Source organism: Microcaecilia unicolor, chromosome 9, assembly GCF_901765095.1.
Source record: "Microcaecilia unicolor chromosome 9, aMicUni1.1, whole genome shotgun sequence".
Taxonomy (NCBI): Eukaryota; Metazoa; Chordata; class Amphibia; order Gymnophiona; family Siphonopidae; genus Microcaecilia; species Microcaecilia unicolor.
This window is the reverse complement of record NC_044039.1, coordinates 182,737,693-182,757,820: the sequence shown is the minus strand read 5'-3', so window position 1 is coordinate 182,757,820 and position 20,128 is coordinate 182,737,693. Positions and strand designations below refer to the sequence as shown.

The following is a 20,128-nucleotide window of genomic DNA, read 5'->3' as shown; positions in this document are numbered from 1 at the left end:
TAAGAGTGAATTTCACTGAGGAGAGCTGTAAGAATGTCTCGGTACTGAAGTGGGGTCCAAAGCTAGATTGCCATGGATGGAGTACAGGGGACTTTTCAAGAAAATAAGCAGCCTGAATAAAAATATTCTTTTCTAGGATTTCAGACAAAAAGCAGATTTGAAACAGGGTGGTAATGTGCTGAAATCTGAGGGGCTAAGGAGGGTTTCTTGAGGAATGGGTGAACTATGGCAGTTTTCTAGCGAGTCAAGAATCGACTGGAGGACAGGCTGTGGTTCATGAGAAGTAGGATCTGGAGCCAAGGCAAGATGATTTTAACCAAGCAGATGTGACAGAATGAGTGAACAGGAAGTGGCCCTCATGGATGTAAGAATCTTTGAAAGAAAGAGTATGGTTTGAGGTTGGAAGATGACTGGATTAGGAACTGGTTGACAGACAGACGCCAGAGAGTGGTGGTAAATGGAATTCAATCAGATGAGGGAAAGGTGAGCAGTGGAGTGCCTCAGGGATCGGTGCTTGGGCCGATTCTGTTCAATATATTTGTGAGTGACATTGCCGAAGGGTTAGAAGGTAAAGTTTGCCTTTTGCGGACGATACTAAGATTTGTAACAGAGTGGACCCCCGGGAGGAAGTGGAAAACATGAAAAAAGATCTGCAGAAGCTAGAAGAATGGTCTAAGGTTTGGCAATTAAACTTCAATGCGAAGAAATGTATGGGAGATGTATGTGTTAGGCGGTGAGAGTCTGATATGTACGGACGGGGAGAGGGATCTTAGGGTGATAGTATCTGAGGATCTGAAGGCGACAAAACAGTGTGACAAGGCGGTGGCCATAGCTAGAAGGTTGCTAGGCTGTATAGAGAGAGGTGTGACCAGCAGAAGAAAGGAGGTGTTGATGCCCCTGTATAAGTCGTTGGTGAGGCCCCACCTGCAGTATTGTGTTCAGTTTTGGAGGCCGTATCTTGCTAAGGATGTAAAAAGAATTGAAGCGGTGCAAAGAAAAGCTACAAGAATGGTATGGGATTGGCGTTACAAGATGTATGAGGAGAGCCTTGCTGACCTGAACATATATACCCTGGAGGAAAGGAGAAACAGGGGTGATATGATACAGACGTTCAAATATTTGAAATGTATTAATCCGCAAATGAACCTTTTCCGTAGATGGGAAGGCGGTAGAACTAAAGGACATGAAATGAGATTGAAGGGGGGCAGACTCAAGAAAAAATTTTTTCATGGAGAGAGTGGTGGAATGCCCTCACGCGGGAGGTGGTGGAGATGAAAACAGTAACGGAATTTAAAAATGCGTGGGATAAACATAAAGGAATTCTGTCCAGAAGGAATGGATCCTCAGAAGCTTAGTGGAGATTGGGTGGCAGAGCCGGTGGTGGGAGGCGGGGCTTGTGGTTGGGATGCGGGGCTAGTGCTGGGCAGACTTTTACGGTCTATGCCCTGAAAATGGCAGATACAAATCAAAGTCAGGTATACACATAAAGTAGCACATATCAGTTTATCTCGTTGGGCAGACTGGATGGACCGTACAGGTCTTCTCTGCCGTCATCTACTATGTATGTTACTATATGGAGATGCCAAGAGAGAGGAAGGGCTTTGTGATGTGGACTGGGTGACCACAGATGAAGATGGTAGCATGTTGTAGAGGAAAGAAGACAGAGGATACCTGAGAGGGGGACGAATCAGTTGGGGAGGGGAAAGGGAGAGAAGCTACAAGATGTGAGATTTTTGTGGTAAAAAAGCAAGACAGGGTCTCAGCTGAGGGAGTTAGAGAGGGTACAGCCTCGTGATTAGAAGTTGTAATTCTACGTAAAATTGAATAAAGCTCCTTAGTAGGATTGGAGACTTTGGTAATGCGATCGGTGAAGAAGTGTCCCTTAGCAACTTTTAAATTAGTTATAATCTCTGAGTTTAGATTTAAAGTGAATAAGTTCAGATGGAGCCTTTGACCTTCTCCAAATGCGCTCAGTTCTCCGCAGTTGGCGTTTAAGGAGGTGGAGGCCGGAATGGAACCAGGGATTTTTGTAGTGGAGAGAAGAGTTGACAGTTGGGCACAGGGGTGCCAGACTATCTAAAGTGTCAAAGAAAGATAAATGGAGAAAATTTGTTTGCTTATCAAGGTTTAGGGAGAGGAAATCGGAAGGAAATGAAACCAGAGATGGGGATAAACTATGAAGAATGACTTATATCATGCATTCCTTATATCTAAGCTTGATTACGGTAATTCTGTGTATGCAGGAATCCCTAATTCTCAGTTCAAACGATTATAAACAGTTCAAAATATGGTTGCCAGTCAAAAAAGTTAGATCATATCACCTCTTTCCTCATCCATTTGCACTGGTTACCCCTCCTCTTTCATTTAAAATCCTTACTTTGACTCACAAAGCTCTTTACTTAGGCCAACCGCCTTATCTATCTTCTCTCACTATACCATACACTCTCTCCTGTCATCTGTGTTTATTTACTTGATTCTAATCATTTAATTGTGCCAAATTACGAACCCACTCAACATACTGCATTCTACTTTCTATCACCATAACTATGGAATGATCTTCCACCTTACATTCACTCTGAATCCTCTTTTGACAAGCTTAAAACTCTATTAAAACACATTATTTTAGACTGGCTTATAACATTTCACTATGATAGTACTCTCCCCTGACCCTTTTCCCATTTACCCATAGTGGACCAGTGGGTGATGAGTTGGTTGGGATGTCTGAGTGCTTTGTTGGAAAAGTAGAATTAATCTGTTGGTTGCAAGGTTTGTGTTCTTGTGTGTTTGGAGTCTCACTGTTCTTTTTAACAAAAGGAGTTCCTTTTATTATATTTGTATTTTGTTTTAGATTGTAAACCGCTCAGACCTACTTAGCGGTACAGCAAGTTTTAAATAAACATATACATAATGGATAAATATTGCCATTATAAGAGGGTGAGCTTTCCATGTATATTCAGAATCACCTCCAATTCAGATAGCTGTGATGAATATACTAATTTTGTTAAACGCCACAGCAAGCATTAAAAAAAAGCAGCTTGTTGTCAAATCTGAATATGAACCCTTGACAGACCAACCAATAGTGGCTGTATGACAGGAGGACTCTGAAATAATTTTGGCATTATAGAAGATCAAACTTGTCTAAGGAATAGGAGTAATTTGGTTATTTTTATTTTTTTTGTAAAAGTGGGGCAATGTTATTTTGAAACCACATGAATCCAAACACAACTCCCATTGTCTTAGGCAAATTTTCATCAAAAGAAAAATTAAAGGCATCTTCAAGAGGTATTTCCACAACTTCAATGAGCTCCCCTTCTTCAGGTTTGCCGCCACCTATGTCAGTTTTCATACTGTCCATCACCTCCGCATAAAATAACGTCTGCTTTGATCCTGTCACACCGACTCCTGATCTAAAAGAGAAAAACAAAGTTTACTTTGCAAAATGGTAATTTGTTTTATTACAGACATTTTATCATGAATTCAGAGGGGTTGATATTCAACACAATTTAACTAGCCAGAAACAGTTCCTGGCCAGTTAATTCACCTGTTCGGGGATAACTACTGATTTTCAGTAGCACTGGACCGATTAGTGCCACTGAAAATAACCAGCTAGTGCTAAACTCAAAACCAGCTATTTTGGGGGCGCTCAAGGGGCAGAGTCAGCACTTGACTGGTTAAGTGTTGATATTCAGAACTTAACCGGTCAGGTTAACTGCATGAACATGCCGTAACCCATAGCCAGTTAAATGCTGAATATCGACCTAACTGGCTATGAGTTAGCTGGCTCTGCAAACCTGGAAATTCAATGCTGGTGCCCAAACATGGCAAAACGCTGATAGCCGCTGGTTGAATATTGAACCCAAAGGGTTTCATAGTGACTCAAACTTGTTTTCTATAGTAATAAATAAATGTACTTAATAGCACTGTTTTGTATGCTTGCTTCAGATTCAGTTGTATTCAGGGCATAGAAATGGAAGTGGAATTTTCAGGACTAGCAATTCAGGAAATACACCAGCCAAGTTCCACTCATTTAACTTGCTCTAAACGCAGCAAATCAGAGTATAGCACAACATTCTGTCCCATTCTGGGATCTTTCTACCAAGCTGCAGAAAAAAGGGCCCTGCACTAGCGGTGGTGGCTGTTTTTTCCATGCGTCATGACCCTTTTTACCGTAGCGGGTAAAAAGCCCCCAGACAAACATGGCCATGCTGTAATAGAAGGATTTTAAAGATTGCTTTTCAACTCTGTCTTAGTGACCGACCGTGCACTCTGGGTCTGTATTTTTGAGTAAAAGTAATTCTGTTTGTGTGAAAATGATTTGGAATATGGAAGAAGATAAGACACGGCTCTAATTAATTTGGTATGTGCAGGGGGAGGTGGAGTATGTTTCGAGTTCAGGCTGCCCACCTGGACAGAGCAACATGTGACCACATTCTCAAGTATAATTTGTATGGCTTGTTTACCAAAACAGAGAAATTCTCAAGCATTCTGTAATTTCCCTTAACTCTGAAAATGAGTTCTATGCCTAATAAAAAGGGAAATTTCTGCCAGTGAAATTGGGAGCTCATCTGTTTCTTTTCTACTATAGATGGGTATTATTGTTTCTCTTCAGTTATATAGCTTAATCATTGTGTATATATCTTAATCATTGTGTATCTTAGACAATAATGAGTTATACACTCTCCGTTTGAAGTGAACCTCTAATAAAAGTCTTATTTACCTAATACGAATCCAAAAGAATCCACAGTAATTAGTGAGCAATCTGAGTCAGTGATTGATTAGGCATGCTATAAAATTAGAACAGTACACATGCGGAAAAAGAAGTCTTACCACATGCTGTAAGAGAACTCTTACTGCATGGCCATGCGGTAGGGAGCCCTTACCTCCACCAACTGAGCTGGCGATAAGGGATCCCGTGGTAAACTGGCGGTAACTGGGCAGTGTGCGGTAATGCATGATTACCGCAGGGTTAATGCCGCACAAGCCATTTCTGCGGGTTTTCTTTCTGCCCCGCAAATGGCGCACGCTAGGGGTGTAACTACCGCCAGCAGCCATGCTGTGCCAGTAGCAGTCCTGATTTAGCATTTGGTAAGTCTGCGTTGGGCTTACCAACGCTTTGTAAAAGACCCCCTCTATTTTTCTGAGTATAGACCATATTTAGCACGAATCCTCTACTCCTGTAAAGGATAGATCCTGGAATATGTGAGATATTGTTCAGTTTAACTCTTCTTCCTTGATCCTTCCTCAGCTATGAACAAAAGAGACCACACTATGAAGGATGCTTAAATATTCAAGTGACTTTTTCCATGCTAAGAAAAAAAAAACCCCAAGGAAAATCTCAGCAATTAAGGAATTTGACACATTTTCCAAAGAGAAGGTTTTCTTTATTATTTCATTTACACAGCTTCTACATCACATTCTCTTTTTTCAAACACAATGTAAAAAGATACATCAAGAGCTGATTCTATGTCCCACCAATACAACTTTTTTTGTGGATATCATGGCATTTTAGCACATTACAGTTTTCAGATTTATCAAAACATGTTCTTTGTAGTACAAAACCTACTATTAGTGAATCAAACTGTTGGTTATTGAATTAACAAATATTTTTCCTTAGTTTATGCACTATTTCTTCTCCTAGATGTAGGCTAATGTATGTAAATTTAGGGCCCTGTTTACTAAGGTGTGCTAGTGTTCTTAGGAATAATTATGGGCATCTACATAGTTAGCGCACGCAAATACTTAGCATGCGCTAAAAACCCCAATGCGCTTCTAGCCCAGCTTAGTAAACAAGGCCCTTAGTTTTTCCTTTTTCTGATATTGCAATTTAGTGGGTTGATTGTTCTTGTTTTGTTACTATTTGTATATGTGGGAATATAGTCTTATAAATTCAAATAAAAATATTGCTTAACTCTAAATATGCAGTTATGCATACCTTCCTTTCATGAATATACTGATATTGTATATATTTATATTCAGGTCTACCTTAGTCTGAAAGTGTTTTAGATGTGTAGAGTGACATTTTAGAAAGGGTGTCTGAATCCAAATTTAGATGTCCAAGTCAGGATTTCTGAACTTCCTTTAGTATCTTCGAGTAAATGCATAGATAAATAGAAGCATAGTTATATGTTGTATTTTCACAGTGTGAGAAATGTATTATTATAATTATTAGAGTTTCTTTTATATGTATGAATAAGTAGTTTAGAAAGTTTTTAAGCAGATATATGAGCAGGATAAGTCCTTAAAACACATGCACTGGCATCTGTGAATAGCAGCGCCATGTTTTGAATAAGCAGCTTGTCACGGAGCCACATTCAGAGCACTCAAAGTAAGTGTTTCCTTCTTTAAAGGTTAGATAATTTTATCTTTTGAGATCTTTATATAATTTTGAAGTAGAATTTTGTGCCAGTATGGAACCCTGATGAAGTCTATATATTTAGTATATTTACCCCCCCCCCCCCCCCATTTACTAAGCTGCACTAGTGGTAGCCATGCTCTAATACCAACACAGCCCATTCACTTTGAATGGGCTGTGTCAGCATTGCCACACATCTCAGTAAATGGGGAGGGGGGGGGGGTTAGTTTGCTTTTCACTTATTTATATATGGCTAAAAATTACAATTGAAGGTGAACTTATAACAGTAATGATCTGATCAAGGAACTGGTATCCATGAACAAAAATATATTATTCCAGAGAAAATACCAGCTCCATATTAAGAATGTGACCCTTTTCATAAGCTGATAGATTAAAATGTGAATTAGCCAGTAACTGCCAAAAACTCAGAGCCATCAGTATCATCACATTGCTCTAAGTGCTAATTAAAGTCACCAAGTATTCGAGTGAATTTTGTACTAGCATATCAAATCTGTTGATATAAAATAGAAGACATAGAAGACCAGTGGCCAAGATGTCTACATACCAGTAAAATCCCAATGGGACATCTCACAGGGGCCCTTTCACAAAGGTGTGAGAGAGCTAACGTGCAGGTAGCTCGCACCAAATCGGCACTAACGCTGGGGTAGCGCGTGTGCCTGGTGGTAATTCTGAGTTTGGCTGAATCCCACAGTACAAAATATTTTTCTATTTTCCATCACGGGGGGGTGGGGGTGGGGCTTCCCAGTGGTAATCGGAAGTGTGGCCACATTGGTGCGTACTGCACTCGCTAGTTTTAATTTTTGTGCATGCCCATTTCCTGGCCCATTAAAAAATGGCCTTTTTCCCAGCCGTGGTAAAAAGTGACCCAGTGTGCGACCAAAAGACAAGTCCACACTACTGTAGGCTACTTTTTACCACGGCTTTGTAAAAGGACCCCTAAATTATTTGACAAATAAGTACTACAGAAACAGATTAAAAATTCTTGTGAATAACAGCTAAGCCTCCACCCATTTTATTACGTGTACATAGAGAGGATTCTCAAGTACCTAAAGATGCAATCAGAGACCAAAAAAATCTCATAGAAAAAGAGACAGAATAGCCCCAATTGTATTGGGAGCCACGGGCATGATTAAAAAGAACTTCCCAGTGTGCCTTGAACCATATGTATTTCATGTACATCTTATAAACTGCATAAGAAGTCTATCTTTGGCACAATTATATATGACTAGTAAAAAAAAGCCTGTTTCTGAAAGAAATGAAACGGATGCTAGCAAGATTGTCCTCTAATGGCAATTATGTTTTTAAGGGAACTGTTAGGAGAGAGGATGTGTGAGAGAGAGTGAGTGAGTATGTGTCAGAGAGTGAGTATGTATGAGAGAAAAAGAGTGTGTGTCAGAGAGAGAGAGAGAGAGTGATAGAGAGAGAGTGATAGAGAGACAGAATGTGTGTGCCTGTCTGTGTGAGAGAGTGTAGTGTGTGTCCCGTGTGCACCAATTATGCTCTCTCCCCTGCATACATCCATATGCAGCAAAGTCCTCTGTGCCCTGCCCCCTTCATCCATCCATGTGCAGCATCTCTCCCCTGCCCCCTCCATCCATCGTGGTGCAGCAATTCTGCTCTGTCCCTTGCCCTCCCCCCCTACATGTGCATCAACTCTGCATTCTCCCCTGGCCTCTCCTCCATCCACCCATATCCAGGGCCCCTCTCCCTCCATCTCTCTCCCCTCCGAGTTCCAGGCCCCCTCCCTCCCTCTCTCTCTGTGTGCCCTCTGAGTTCCAGGACCCCCTCCTCTTTGAGTTCCAGGATGACCCCCCTCCCCTTCGACTTGCAGGATGCCCCCTCTCTCCCTCTGAGGTCCACGCCCTCCTCTCCTCCGACTTCCACGCCCCCGCGCCTCCCTCCCTCTCTCTGCCCTCCAAGCACAACCTGTCCTCCGGCAGCCCCTCACCTTCCTAAGTGCTGGCTGTATTTTAAAAATTCTTACCTTGGGGTGCGGCGTCCACAGTGAAGGCGAGCGGCGCTTCACACTGCCTTCGCATGTGTCTCAGCTCTGCCTCTGGTCCCGGCCTCATTTCCTGTTTCCGGAAGGGCGGGACCAGAGGCAGAGCTGAGACACATGCGAAGGCAGTGTGAAGCGCCGCTCGCCTTCACTTTGGATGCCGCACCCCAAGGTAAGAATTTTTAAAATACAACCAGCACTTAGGAAGGCGAGGGGCTGCCGGAGGACAGGTCGTGCTTGGAGGGCAGAGAGAGAGAGGGAGGGAGGCGCGGGGGCTGGCAACTATACAGAGTTCACTTGAGGGCAGGGCAATTACAAACCCTACGAACACTACACGGCTTCACTGCCACGGAGTCAGCTTCAGAACATTGGAGGTATGAATTTTTATATTAGATGATCAGTTGCTGTAAATTTGAGCAATCAATATCCTACTTAATATACTCTGGCTTCAGAATGAGAATGGGCATCCACTCCTGTCATGGCATGTGCAAAACAATGCCATTTAGACATTTGAAATGTTCTCTTTTTACGGTGAACCCCCAACTGTATACCAGATAAGCACCCAGGGATGCACGAGTGAGAGGTTTACAGATTAACTAATGCATCACATACAATACAGTTATACAGAAAGAAGTTACTGCACCATTTCTACTGCAGAAGAAAAAGCAAAGAAATCTGGTGCTGGATAAAGCCCCTGCAGCAACTATTTAACATTCTATATTGTAGTTTTTCAAAGCAATCTAGCTATCTAACTATAGAATAAGGTGGCTGGATGAGTCCCTTTGAAAATCTAGCAGCTTCAGTTTTGGGTGGTTCCAGGCACTTCATTCTGAGTCCATATCTTTTACATTACACCTTGTCTGTGAGCACATAAAATACCCCCATGTTCTTGTATGGCATTCCAAATTTATTTGGATATGAAGCGGTTAAACTGAGTAATTATGGGCAGTTTATAGTGTCATTTCCTAAGACCTTTATGCTCTAGTCTTATATGCAGCAGGTGCAAAAAAAGAACAGAATGGAGGCAATTAACAAAATTATATTACATTATAATGCTTCCCAACAGGTGCACCAGCAGGTGATCTAAATGATTATAATACAGTTTATTGCACTTAGGTTATTATTTACAATGGATGGATCAATTCAAATGAATGCAGTAGTTGGTTTTATAGACTTGGACTGACATTCTGAAAGATTAAAATATCAAAGGAGTAGTAGCATATTTTAATGTCTAGATTCTTGCTGTGTGAAGTTTATAAATCAGGATATGGAATGCACAGAAGAATCAGGTTCAAGAGCAAAATTCATGCAGTCTTACTGCTAGCTCAGTGCTATGCCATAGATGTGGACATTGCAACCAGTTTTGAAAAGAATACACGTGGTGGTTCCCACTTAAAGTTAGCCACTGCAAAGTATGTCCATGTAACTGAGTAGGAATACAGTGTGCATGTGTCCATATTCAAAAGAGATTTAACTGGGTAGGAAGGCTCCTAACCAGTTAAATCCCAATGGATGGCTCCCAGGCAGCTCTTAACCAGATAGTGCCACTGAATATCAGCTTAGAGCCAGGGTGATCCATGGCAGAGTTGGAGTGGTGGCAGGCATGGGCTGAGTCTGAATGGGGCATCCAGTTACACATGTAACTTCAAGACTACTATAATTTCCGTGTATTTTTCTTTAGCAGTCTAGGCTTGAACATTTATATCAGCTCTGAAATAAGTAGTTGTGCCTTAATGATATGAGTGTATTTGCTCTGCTACTCTAATATTTTATAAAGGAAATTAGGCCCCTACTTTCCCGTTACAAAATAGACTCCAAATAGGCCCTTCTTGAAGAAAAGAAAGTCGTCAGTGGGGTACCACATGGATCGGTCCTAGGCTCTTTTTAACGTCTTTGTGAGTGACATTGCAGAAGGGCTGTCTGGTAAGGTTTGTCTCTTTGCGAATGATACTAAATTCTGCAACAGGGTGGACACCCTGGAAGGTGTGAATGACATGAGGAAGGACCTAGCGAAGCTAGAGGAATGGACCGATATTTGGCAACTAAGGTTTAATCCCCAAAAATGCAGGGTCATGCACTTGGGTCGCAAAAATCCGAGGGAACGGTACAGTATAGGGGGTGTAGTGCTTCAGTGTGCGAAGGAAGAGCGGAACTTGGGGGTGATTGTGTCTGATGACCTTAAAGCTTTCAAACAGGTAGAAAAAGTGACGGCCAAAGCCAGAAGGATGCTTGGGTGCATAAAGAGAGGCATGACCAGTAGGAAAAAGGAGGTGATAGTGCCGTTGTATAAGTCTCTGGTGAGGCCTCATTTGAAGTACTGCGTGCAGTTCTGGAGACCGCACCTATGGAAAGATATAAACAGGATGGAGCCGATCCAGAGGGTGGCTACGAAATTAGTAAGCAGTCTTGAATGCAAAAATTATAGGGACAGGCTTATGAACCTCAACATGTATACGCTGGAAGAGAGGAGACATGATAGAAATGTTTAAACATCTCAAGGGCATTTATGTACAGGAAGAGAGCCTTTTTCAAATGAAGGAGAGCTATGGATTGAGGGGGCATATGACAAAGATAAGAGGGAATAGGCTTAGGAGTAACCTAAGGAAGTATTATTTCACAGAAAGGGTGGTGGAGGCGTGGAATGGCCTCCAGGTGGAGGTGGTGGAGTCGAGGACTGTTCCAGAATTTAAAAAGGCATGGGATAAGCATGTGGGATCGCTTAGGAACAGGAAGAATTAGGGGTTACAGAGGATGGGCAGACTGGATGGGTCATATGGCCTTTATCTGCCGTCATGTTTCTATGATTAGTGGAGATAATTCAGTCTGATACCTGGGTAATTGCCTGGATAATGTTAGAGCAAGAAAAAGATTGTCCTAATTTTATCTGAGCACTTACCCAAGTACCAGGCTAAATACTGGCCAATATCTGGGTAAGTCTAGGTGGCCGGACATACCTGGATACTCAACACCAGAGTCCAGGTAAGGTCTAGTACTGAATATCTGGGTATAAAAAGCCCAGAATTAAAAAATATATATATGCTAACCGCTGTGGACTAAATATTGACCATCAAATATTCTGCATGCTGTTTTCTTCCTTCAGCTTAAACATCTAAACCTCCTTCCTGCTCCCCAGAAATAACGTTTTTTTGGAAGTTCATTTGTACTTCTAACTGAGTGATGTAGGGTCATTTACAACCAAATCATTTTACCAAGGTAAATTATTTTCAAAAATGGTTCGCCCCAAAAACACTGTTGGTCAAATTGGGTACTTAAGGAAGCGTATGAAGGCCCATTTTAGATAGAATGTAGAAGTTGGAAGTGACATGTCCAGGTTGAGATGTGTACAATTTTAGAAAAGGATCTGCTGACCTAAAATCTTTTCTAAAATACATGCAGGAATGTATGCGTATGTGGTGCATCAATTTAACAATTATAAACATCATGTGTATGTCTGCCATTTTGGAATTCTACATGTGTGAATTTTCCTAATAAACTACAGTGGCCACAATCTTTATTTAGTTTCAGTTTGGAGGGGGAAATGAACAATGAGCAATTAAGCAGGATACCTCCTTTAGGAGGGTAGTTGTTAAGGTGCATTACCACCATATCACGTTATTTAACTCTTAACGCATGTTAAAGAGCACATAGAGCTAGATTTTCTATATGGCATTAAAAAAGCACTATTCTATAAGCCGTGCTTAAAGTTAGGCGCGGTTTATAGAATACAGCTTATGCCCAGGAATCACGCCTAACTTTAGGTGCAGCCATTTGCACCAACTAAAACATGGTGCAAACGTACATGCCTATATTAGACGAATATCCCCATTATTCTATAACAATGTGCATTAATTTTAGGCCCCCCCATTCTGCCTATAACCCTCCTATTTCCGTGCTCCGTTTTTCAAATTGCACGTAAAATTTAGATGTGGATCCCACACCTAAATTTATATATGTTAGGTTCATTTAATTTGTCCCTTCCCTTTTGCCTTCAACTGTCATTGTAATTCTTTTCCTTAGTTCATTGTAAGCCACTTTGGGGCTGTGTTACATGGCAAAAAGCGGGGTATAAATGATCTAAAATAAATAAATAAATATTTGCTTGTTAAAAGGCAATTGGCACTAATTAGCTTATTTAATTAAATTGCACATGCAAACTCGGCGCATGTCCAAATTTGCATGCACAATTTTGGCAACCTTTACAGAATTAGGGGGATAATGTGCATTATATATCATATCACATGTTATTTATTTATTGGGAATTATTAACTATTTTTACGAAGAGATTCATTCAAGGCAGTGTACAGCACATACAGCTTGACATAAAACTTACAATTTTGTTAACAGCACAACAATAGCAAAATTACAAAACATAAACATAAATACAATAAAGCAGGTAAACTTGGAAATGATAAATTGAATCCTTGTAGTAGGACTAACATACAGCACTGTGAAACAATCAAATAACAGAAATATGATGAAAGTCAGCAAGATACAAGGTATACCATAGTAAGCAGCATGGAAGAACATTCATATTACATAGATATGATATTCATGATGTCAGCAAAATAGACTCGTAGTCAAAATTGTGGATACACCAGATAGCGAACATGCTTACCTGTAGCAGGTATTCTCCGAGGACAGCAGGCCATTAATTCTCACATGTGGGTGATGTCATCCACATCACCTAGTGCAGAACGCTTTAATAGCATATATAACTTGAAGAGTCATGCACTAACGTTCCCACTGTGCATGTTCGAGTGCCTTCCCACCCGCTGTGAGAGTGCGGGACCAGCAGTACAGTATATAATAGCAATACAGAAACAGTTCCACAGAGAGGTGGGAGGGTATGTGAGAATTAATGGCCTGCTGACCTCAGAGACTACCTACTACAGGTAAGTATCTTTGCTTTCTCCAAGGACAAGCAGGGCAGTTAATACTCACATGTGGGAATCCCTAGCTACCACTGAAAACAAGATGACATGTGAGTGTTGCATGTGGGCAGTGCTGGTGGCTTAGTTTGTATACAGCAGAGTGCTGTTTATTTATTTATTAGGGCTTGCTATTCCGCTTTTGCTAACCAGCAGGTCAAAGCGGTGTATAATAGTAAAAATACAACACGCTTCTCTTCTTTTGCACCTTTCTTCTTTAGGTATACTGGTTCCGTCTTGGGCTGGTTGTCTTCCTTCCTCTCTGGTCGCTCTTTCAAAGTAATTACCCCCACCTTTTTTTTTTTTTACTTCCCGTCCACCGACCTGTGGTGTTCCCCAGGGTTCTATTCTGTCACCTCTTCTAATTTAACTTATCTCTGAGCCCTCTTGCCACGGTCATCCAATCTTTTGGTATCTCTTGCTATCTCTACGCTGATATTTTACTAATCTGACCAATGAACCCTCTTGTCCCTCTCTATTGCCCCCCCCTTCAAGACTGCCTCAATTCAGTTTCCGATTGGATTGCAAACCATAACAAATGTAACAAATAAATAAATAAACTGATTCTAAATAAACAGAAGACGGTGGTGTGTTGGACCTCAGGTGGTCTTTCCACTCCTAATTTCCCTCTGAATCTTTTGGGTACTGATATTTACCCCGTGGATTCTTTTCACTACCTGGGTGTGCTACTGCATTCCCAACTTTCTTTCTCTGCTCAGATTTCCCAGATATGCAAATTCAGTTTCTTTGTTCTATTTGGCAGTTCCTGGATCATAACTCTCTACACGCCCTTATCGTCTCACTGTTTACTACCAAGTTAGACAGTTGTAATATTGTCTACCTTGGTTATAACTGCTCTCAATTAAAGAAACTGCAAACCCTTCAAAACACTGCTATGAGACTCCTTCGTAATGCAAGTCACACTGATCATGTCTCTCCTCAAATCTCACCCCTGGCTTCCTATAGAACAACGCATTATTTTCAAAGTGCTCATGCTCACCTTTAAAGCTTTTAGGATTGGTTTCCCACTTTATCTGTCCTCCCTTACTATTCCTTATTCTCCTGCCCGTACTCTCCACTCCCTGAATGACCATTGACTTGCTCTCCCAGACTTAAACAGGCCACTCTTGAGTCATCTAGGCACCGTGCTTTCTTTTTTGTTGTCCCTGCTCTTTGGGAGAATGGGAGTGGGACTTGATATACAGCCTTTCTGTGGTTTTTGCAACTACATTCAAAGCAGTTTACATGTTATATACAGCCTGGTACTTATTTTTGTACCTGGGGCAATGGAGGGTTAAGGGACTTGCCCAGAGTAGAGAATGACACGGGGACGGGGACTTGCAGTAACCATGGGGATGAGGATGGGGACACAGCCTGCGGAGACGGGGTGAGGATAGAGATAGAGCCTGTGAGGAAGGGGACAAACTTTGTCCCTGTGTCACTTTCTACTTTGAAGCCTGTTAATGAACTGGACTGTTATTTATGTTTGATTGATGCAGATGACAATATTTTTATTTTTTGGAAAAACAAGCCAACATGCTGGCCATGACTAGCAAAATTTGCACAGGGGATCCTGTATATTCCTGCTACTAGCACATCTTCTAAGAAGACATCTTCAACTGCAGGAAGGACTGTGGAAGACAGGAGAGCTAGACTGAATCCTGAGATTGTTGATAACTTCTTATTCATCCACAGATTAAAAAATCATTAACAGTGCTTTATGCAGCATATTTCTCCCCTATAGGGCATACAGAATGGGTTATATTTTTACCCCTGGACAATTTAACAGGGTGGATTAGGATTCCTTGGGGTTGTTGGGGTTGGAAGGGGTAGAGGTTGGTGGTGGTGGGAGGGTTATTATAGCTGCTAGTTATTATTATTGCTTTCTATTTGTAATTTATACACAACAGTTGCACAGCATATTCTTCCTTTTTATACTTTAATAAAAAGATTTAAATATAAAATCATAAGTGATTGAGGCTTCTGCAAATGAGAACAGAGCCCATGGGGCTGGGGCGGGGACAGAGCCTGCGGGGATGGGGTGGGGATGGAGACAGAACCCACGGAGGGGCGGGAATGGGGACAAATTTTGTCCCTGTGTCATTCTCTAGTCCAGAGTCACAAGGAGCTGCAGTGGGAATTTAACCCAGTTCCCCAGGATCAAAGTCTGCTGCACTAACCACTAGGCTACTCCTCCACTCCCACTCTCTCTTTATTCAAACTGAATTATCCTTTAAAACTTTCAAATCATCTGTCAAGGCTTGGCTCTTTCAACAGCCTTTCCCTCCCCACAATCTGAATGCATCTGGTTCCTCACTGTGATAAGTCCTGATAAGTGTTGCTAAGTCCTAAAATGTTCTGCTAATGTCCTGTTTTAACCCTCCATTTCCCTTCCTCCTTTCACTGACTTTCAGCCTTTCCTGTCTTGCTTTCTTCTTCTGTTGAGTGCAAGTCTGTTCTATCCTTTCCTATCAGTTCTTGTAGTTTCACTTCCAACCTGATTTATGCTGTATTTTTACCACTGTGTTTCCATATATCTGTGTATTTTATAAAATACATGCACACATTTATACCCACTTTGAACAAAGGTGCTCATGTTGCCTCCATAAAATAGGTGTCAAAAAACAAACAGGCAAACAATCTGCAAGATCCAGATCTGAAAAAAAGAGCAAACCACGTAAAAAGTAAAATGATATTTATTTCCAAGTCATCAAAACAGCTAAAAATTTCCTTTAATTGCCTATAAATAGTGCATGTTTACCACAGCTTAAAATAACTTATTGTGTAACACACTCTACCATCCTGCCGTAAGTTCCAAATCGGCGTACACTAACCACGTGCTAAAAAATATTTATACAATTTTGATGGAGGGGGCATATCTGGGGGCGGAGAGTGGGTGTTCCTGTGCTATTTGCTGTAGCTACATTACTGCATGCAAACTGGTTAGTGCAGGATTAGCGCATGAGCCCTTACCGCCTACAAAATAGATGTGGTTAAGTGCACAGGCACTAATTTTGTTTAATGACTGCACACTAATAACATTAGTGCATGGCCATTAAGCCAAAAATTGGAAAATCTGCCATTTTACTGCTGAAATAAAAATGGTCTTGGTGTCCAGGAAGAACCTGCGCAAGAGCGTGCTAAGGCTACTTTATACTGCATCTTAATAAAAGGACCCCCCCCCTAAGTTTGTACCTGGCACAATGGAGAGTGTAGTGACTTGCCCAACACCACAAGCAGCAACAATGGAATTTAAACCCTGGCTTCCCTGGTTCTCAGTCTGCCTCTCTAAACATTCGGCTACTGCTCCACTATAAGAAACATTAGTGACATCTTGCATTTTTTACAAGATGAATATGCATACAAAAAAAGGATTTAAGTTGTGTTCAAGGAGATGATGATTATGATTTACCAGCAAAGGAACGAAGCCTTCAATAATCCTGCAGGAAACATTTGTCGGGATCAGCAGCTGCAGATGTGTACTCGTGTCCAAACGAAGCACTAATGACCGAGTCTAGTACGATACAGTGGTCAGTAAAACAATTACAGCCATTGTCTACAGATTTCTATATGCACTCTTGAGTGTGGCACCAGATGCCCTGAGCTACATTACATACTATAATAAATATGATGACAAACAAAGACTATTATAACACAATTCATTTATTTCATTTCTGTTTTATGAAACATACAGTTTGGGAAACAAATTTTACACTGCATATTCACAAAGCCATTCAGGAGGGTAAATAGCCATTTACCCTGGTAAACTGGACCGTCTGAAAATTTCCCTCCTTTCACCAGCAAAAAGTATACGTTGAGTTCACTGCATGCATAGTTTTGGTCACATTTAAAAAAGAGCCTTCCTTTGGATTTATTTAGGTTGGGGGAAGCAAAACAGCATGTGCACTTGGCCTTTTAAAAGAGATGCATGCTGTTTATTCCCTCACTGCCGCCTGCCTCAATAGCAGGTGAAAAATACCCAGCCATGCTGAATGTACGCACTTTACGGTGATTTACCAAGAGAAACTACTAAGGCAATTTCAGGTGTTTTTGTAAATAAGCTATAAATGGTGCAATAAAAACATACCTTCACCTGAGTAAGATGCAATTAGAAATAAAAAGTTTATGATGAACTCGTGTGGGGGGGTTCTCTATTGTCAACACACACATTAAAAATGATCTTCTCGGTTATTTATTTATTTATTTTATTGCATTTGTATCCCACATTTTCCCACCTTTTTGCAGGCTCAAAGTGGCTTACAATACATCATGAATGGTAGAAATAGAAAATAGACATTTAGTATTACAGAAGAATCTTGGGTAACATGATAATGATAAAACATGATAGTAACCTAACAAGCAGATATTATAAGACAGTTCTGAATATATGTGGAGGAGTGGTGTATGTTCACATTTGTTGATCTTTGTGGTATGCCTTATTAAAGAGATGGTTCTTTAGTAGTTTGCGGAAGTTGGTTAGTTCGTAAATCGTTTTTAAGTTCTGCGGTAGTGCGTTCCATAACTGTGTGCTCAAGTAGGTAAAGTTTGACGCATGCATTAGTTTGTATTTTAGACCTTTGCAGTTGGGGAAGTGCATTAGGGTCTCCCCCTCAGTGTATTTGCTCATTGCAGTTCCTGCATCTGCATTAGCTATGCACATCAACAGCACAGTTCAGACCTCCCACCCTTCGCAACCTGTACTGAATACCTATGGAATGGAAGAACTGAAGCCTTTATATTTGGTTTGTAAAGTCCTGAATTGTATATTCCTGTGATATCTGAAGTTGTGGGTAGCAGTGTGCTCTCTAAGGCTGAATAGTCTGCTCTTGAGAATTTCTTATTTTTCCCATGTGCTAGATCTGCCGCAGACAGCATTAAAAGGGCCTTTTTTGTAACTGAACCTCACAACTGCACTGCTGAGTGGGTTAAAGTGTCTGCTGTTAAAACCGTAAAAGGGGACCTTCCATGTGATTATTTGTGTGTTCAGCTTGCAGTTCTGTTGGATTTATTGGATAAGATTACTTTATGACAGTCAGTTACTGTATAATGAGCAGACAATATAAAACTCAGCATGTGTTCTTTCTTCAGCTAAGGTGATCAAACAATTAGCTGACATTATTAGCCACTGATCTCACTGTTCAATAATAACAGCCCCAGAAAGAACATCTGATCTTTCTATTACCATTCTGCAGTGAGTGTGTAAAAACAAAACAGTGAATCTAACCATTAAGCTGAGCAGCTGTAAGTTTCAGCTCACAGAAGAGAAGCACACAGGCAAACTGAAGTCCACTTTGAAAAATAAAACAAGAGAAGCTTTTATCTTGCACTCATCTATAAACACTTTCGTTATATTCAAGTTCATCCTGGGTCAAGTTATTGGGAAAACTGAATGTTTCCCAATTTTTCCTGAAGAATCTGGGAAAAATCAAAAGTGCATCTGAAAATTCAGAACAGATCAACTTAATCTAATGAAATCTGCTTTAGATTTCCTGAAGATAGGAAGCAAATTTCTGAAAATTTGATGCTAAGGTCCTGATGTATGAGCTCCTTTGCAGAAATGATCCAGCACTGCAGAAGTGTTTCTTGTAATGCGAGTTCATTTAAATGTTATACATATCTCTATGGTGGCATGTTTCTTGCAAAATCCTGTGAGATGTGTAGTCTTTGTCTGAATCATAGATTTGTGTGATTTTCTACATATTATTTAATTACTAGTGATGAGCTTTATGCATTTCTATTCCACTCACCCATACTGAATCAATGATTTTTTTAACTGCTATTTTATTAAATCACAAACCAAAAATAGCACAAAAGTGTATACATTATCACTGCATTGGTGCATGTAGTTCCTTCAATGCATCCACCCTCTTACACTAAATAAATACAGACTAAACCCCTCCACCCCACCCTCCTCCTCCTCTCCCAATGATAAAAGCCCATAAAAACCTCCCCCTACTATCAAGAGTTTCAATGTCTACAATGTCGAAATGCCCTCCAAGTTCTTTTAAAGGACCCCGGTTGGTGGTGGTGCAGAGCTGTAAGTCTATACAATTCATATCATTAACCCAACCATTCTACCACCCTTTGCCAATCTGGCCTAGCTGATTGCTTCCATGTGGTAGCTCGAACTATACGGGCAGCAGTCAACCCCAACTGGCAGAACTTATCCTCCCCCTTCTCCAAATCCCCCATTCCCCTATTCAACAATGCGATCTCAGGAGACACATCCAATGTCTTACCCAAGCTGTGTAACAGCAACCCAAAAATTTGGGTCCAAAAACCTCAAATTTACTCCCACTCCCACCACATATGTATGTATGAACCAACCCCCCTTCATTCCCTCCAACACACTTCCCCTCCCTATCCTCACATTTTATCTAGTTGACCAGGAGTATAATACCACCTCATAAGGACTTTATACCCATTCTCAACTATAATAGTTGCAATACCCAGGGACTAGACCCTCTCCCAAATCTCCTCTCACTCCTCCATAGAAAACTGTCAACCCAGGTCTGCCTCCCAAGCTCTAACATATCCCAATATCTCTCCTCTCCTACAATTGAGACACTTAAAAATTTGGGAAAGTGTCCCCTTCTGCAGTCAAGGACCCAACAGCTTCTCAAAAGCCATCCGTCCTCACCTCACCTCATCTAGAATCCCTGAATGCTGAATCTGCAAGAAGGGAAACTGATCCCAAAGTGCTAGCCCATACTGATTCTACACATCCCCCAAATTACGAACCCTTCATGTCAATGGGTCACAAAATTGCCACATATAAATCAACCCCTTCTCCTCCCATTGCCCAAACACCTCCTGTCCTCTCCCTGG

The 20,128-nt window shown here is 41.1% G+C and overlaps 1 protein-coding gene across 2 annotated transcripts in view; it reads right to left on the bottom strand.

Moving 5' to 3' along the window:
- Positions 1-2,947: 2,947 nt before the first annotated feature.
- NUDT14 (nudix hydrolase 14) overlaps positions 2,948-20,128 on the bottom strand; it is a 185,239-nt gene continuing 168,058 nt past the window's right edge. For both annotated transcript variants that reach the window (XM_030214972.1, XM_030214973.1), the window contains exon 5: positions 2,948-3,407. In XM_030214972.1, coding sequence (XP_030070832.1) covers positions 3,167-3,407 — 241 coding nt within the window. In that variant the 3' untranslated portion in view covers positions 2,948-3,166. The remainder of the gene's footprint in view (positions 3,408-20,128) is intronic.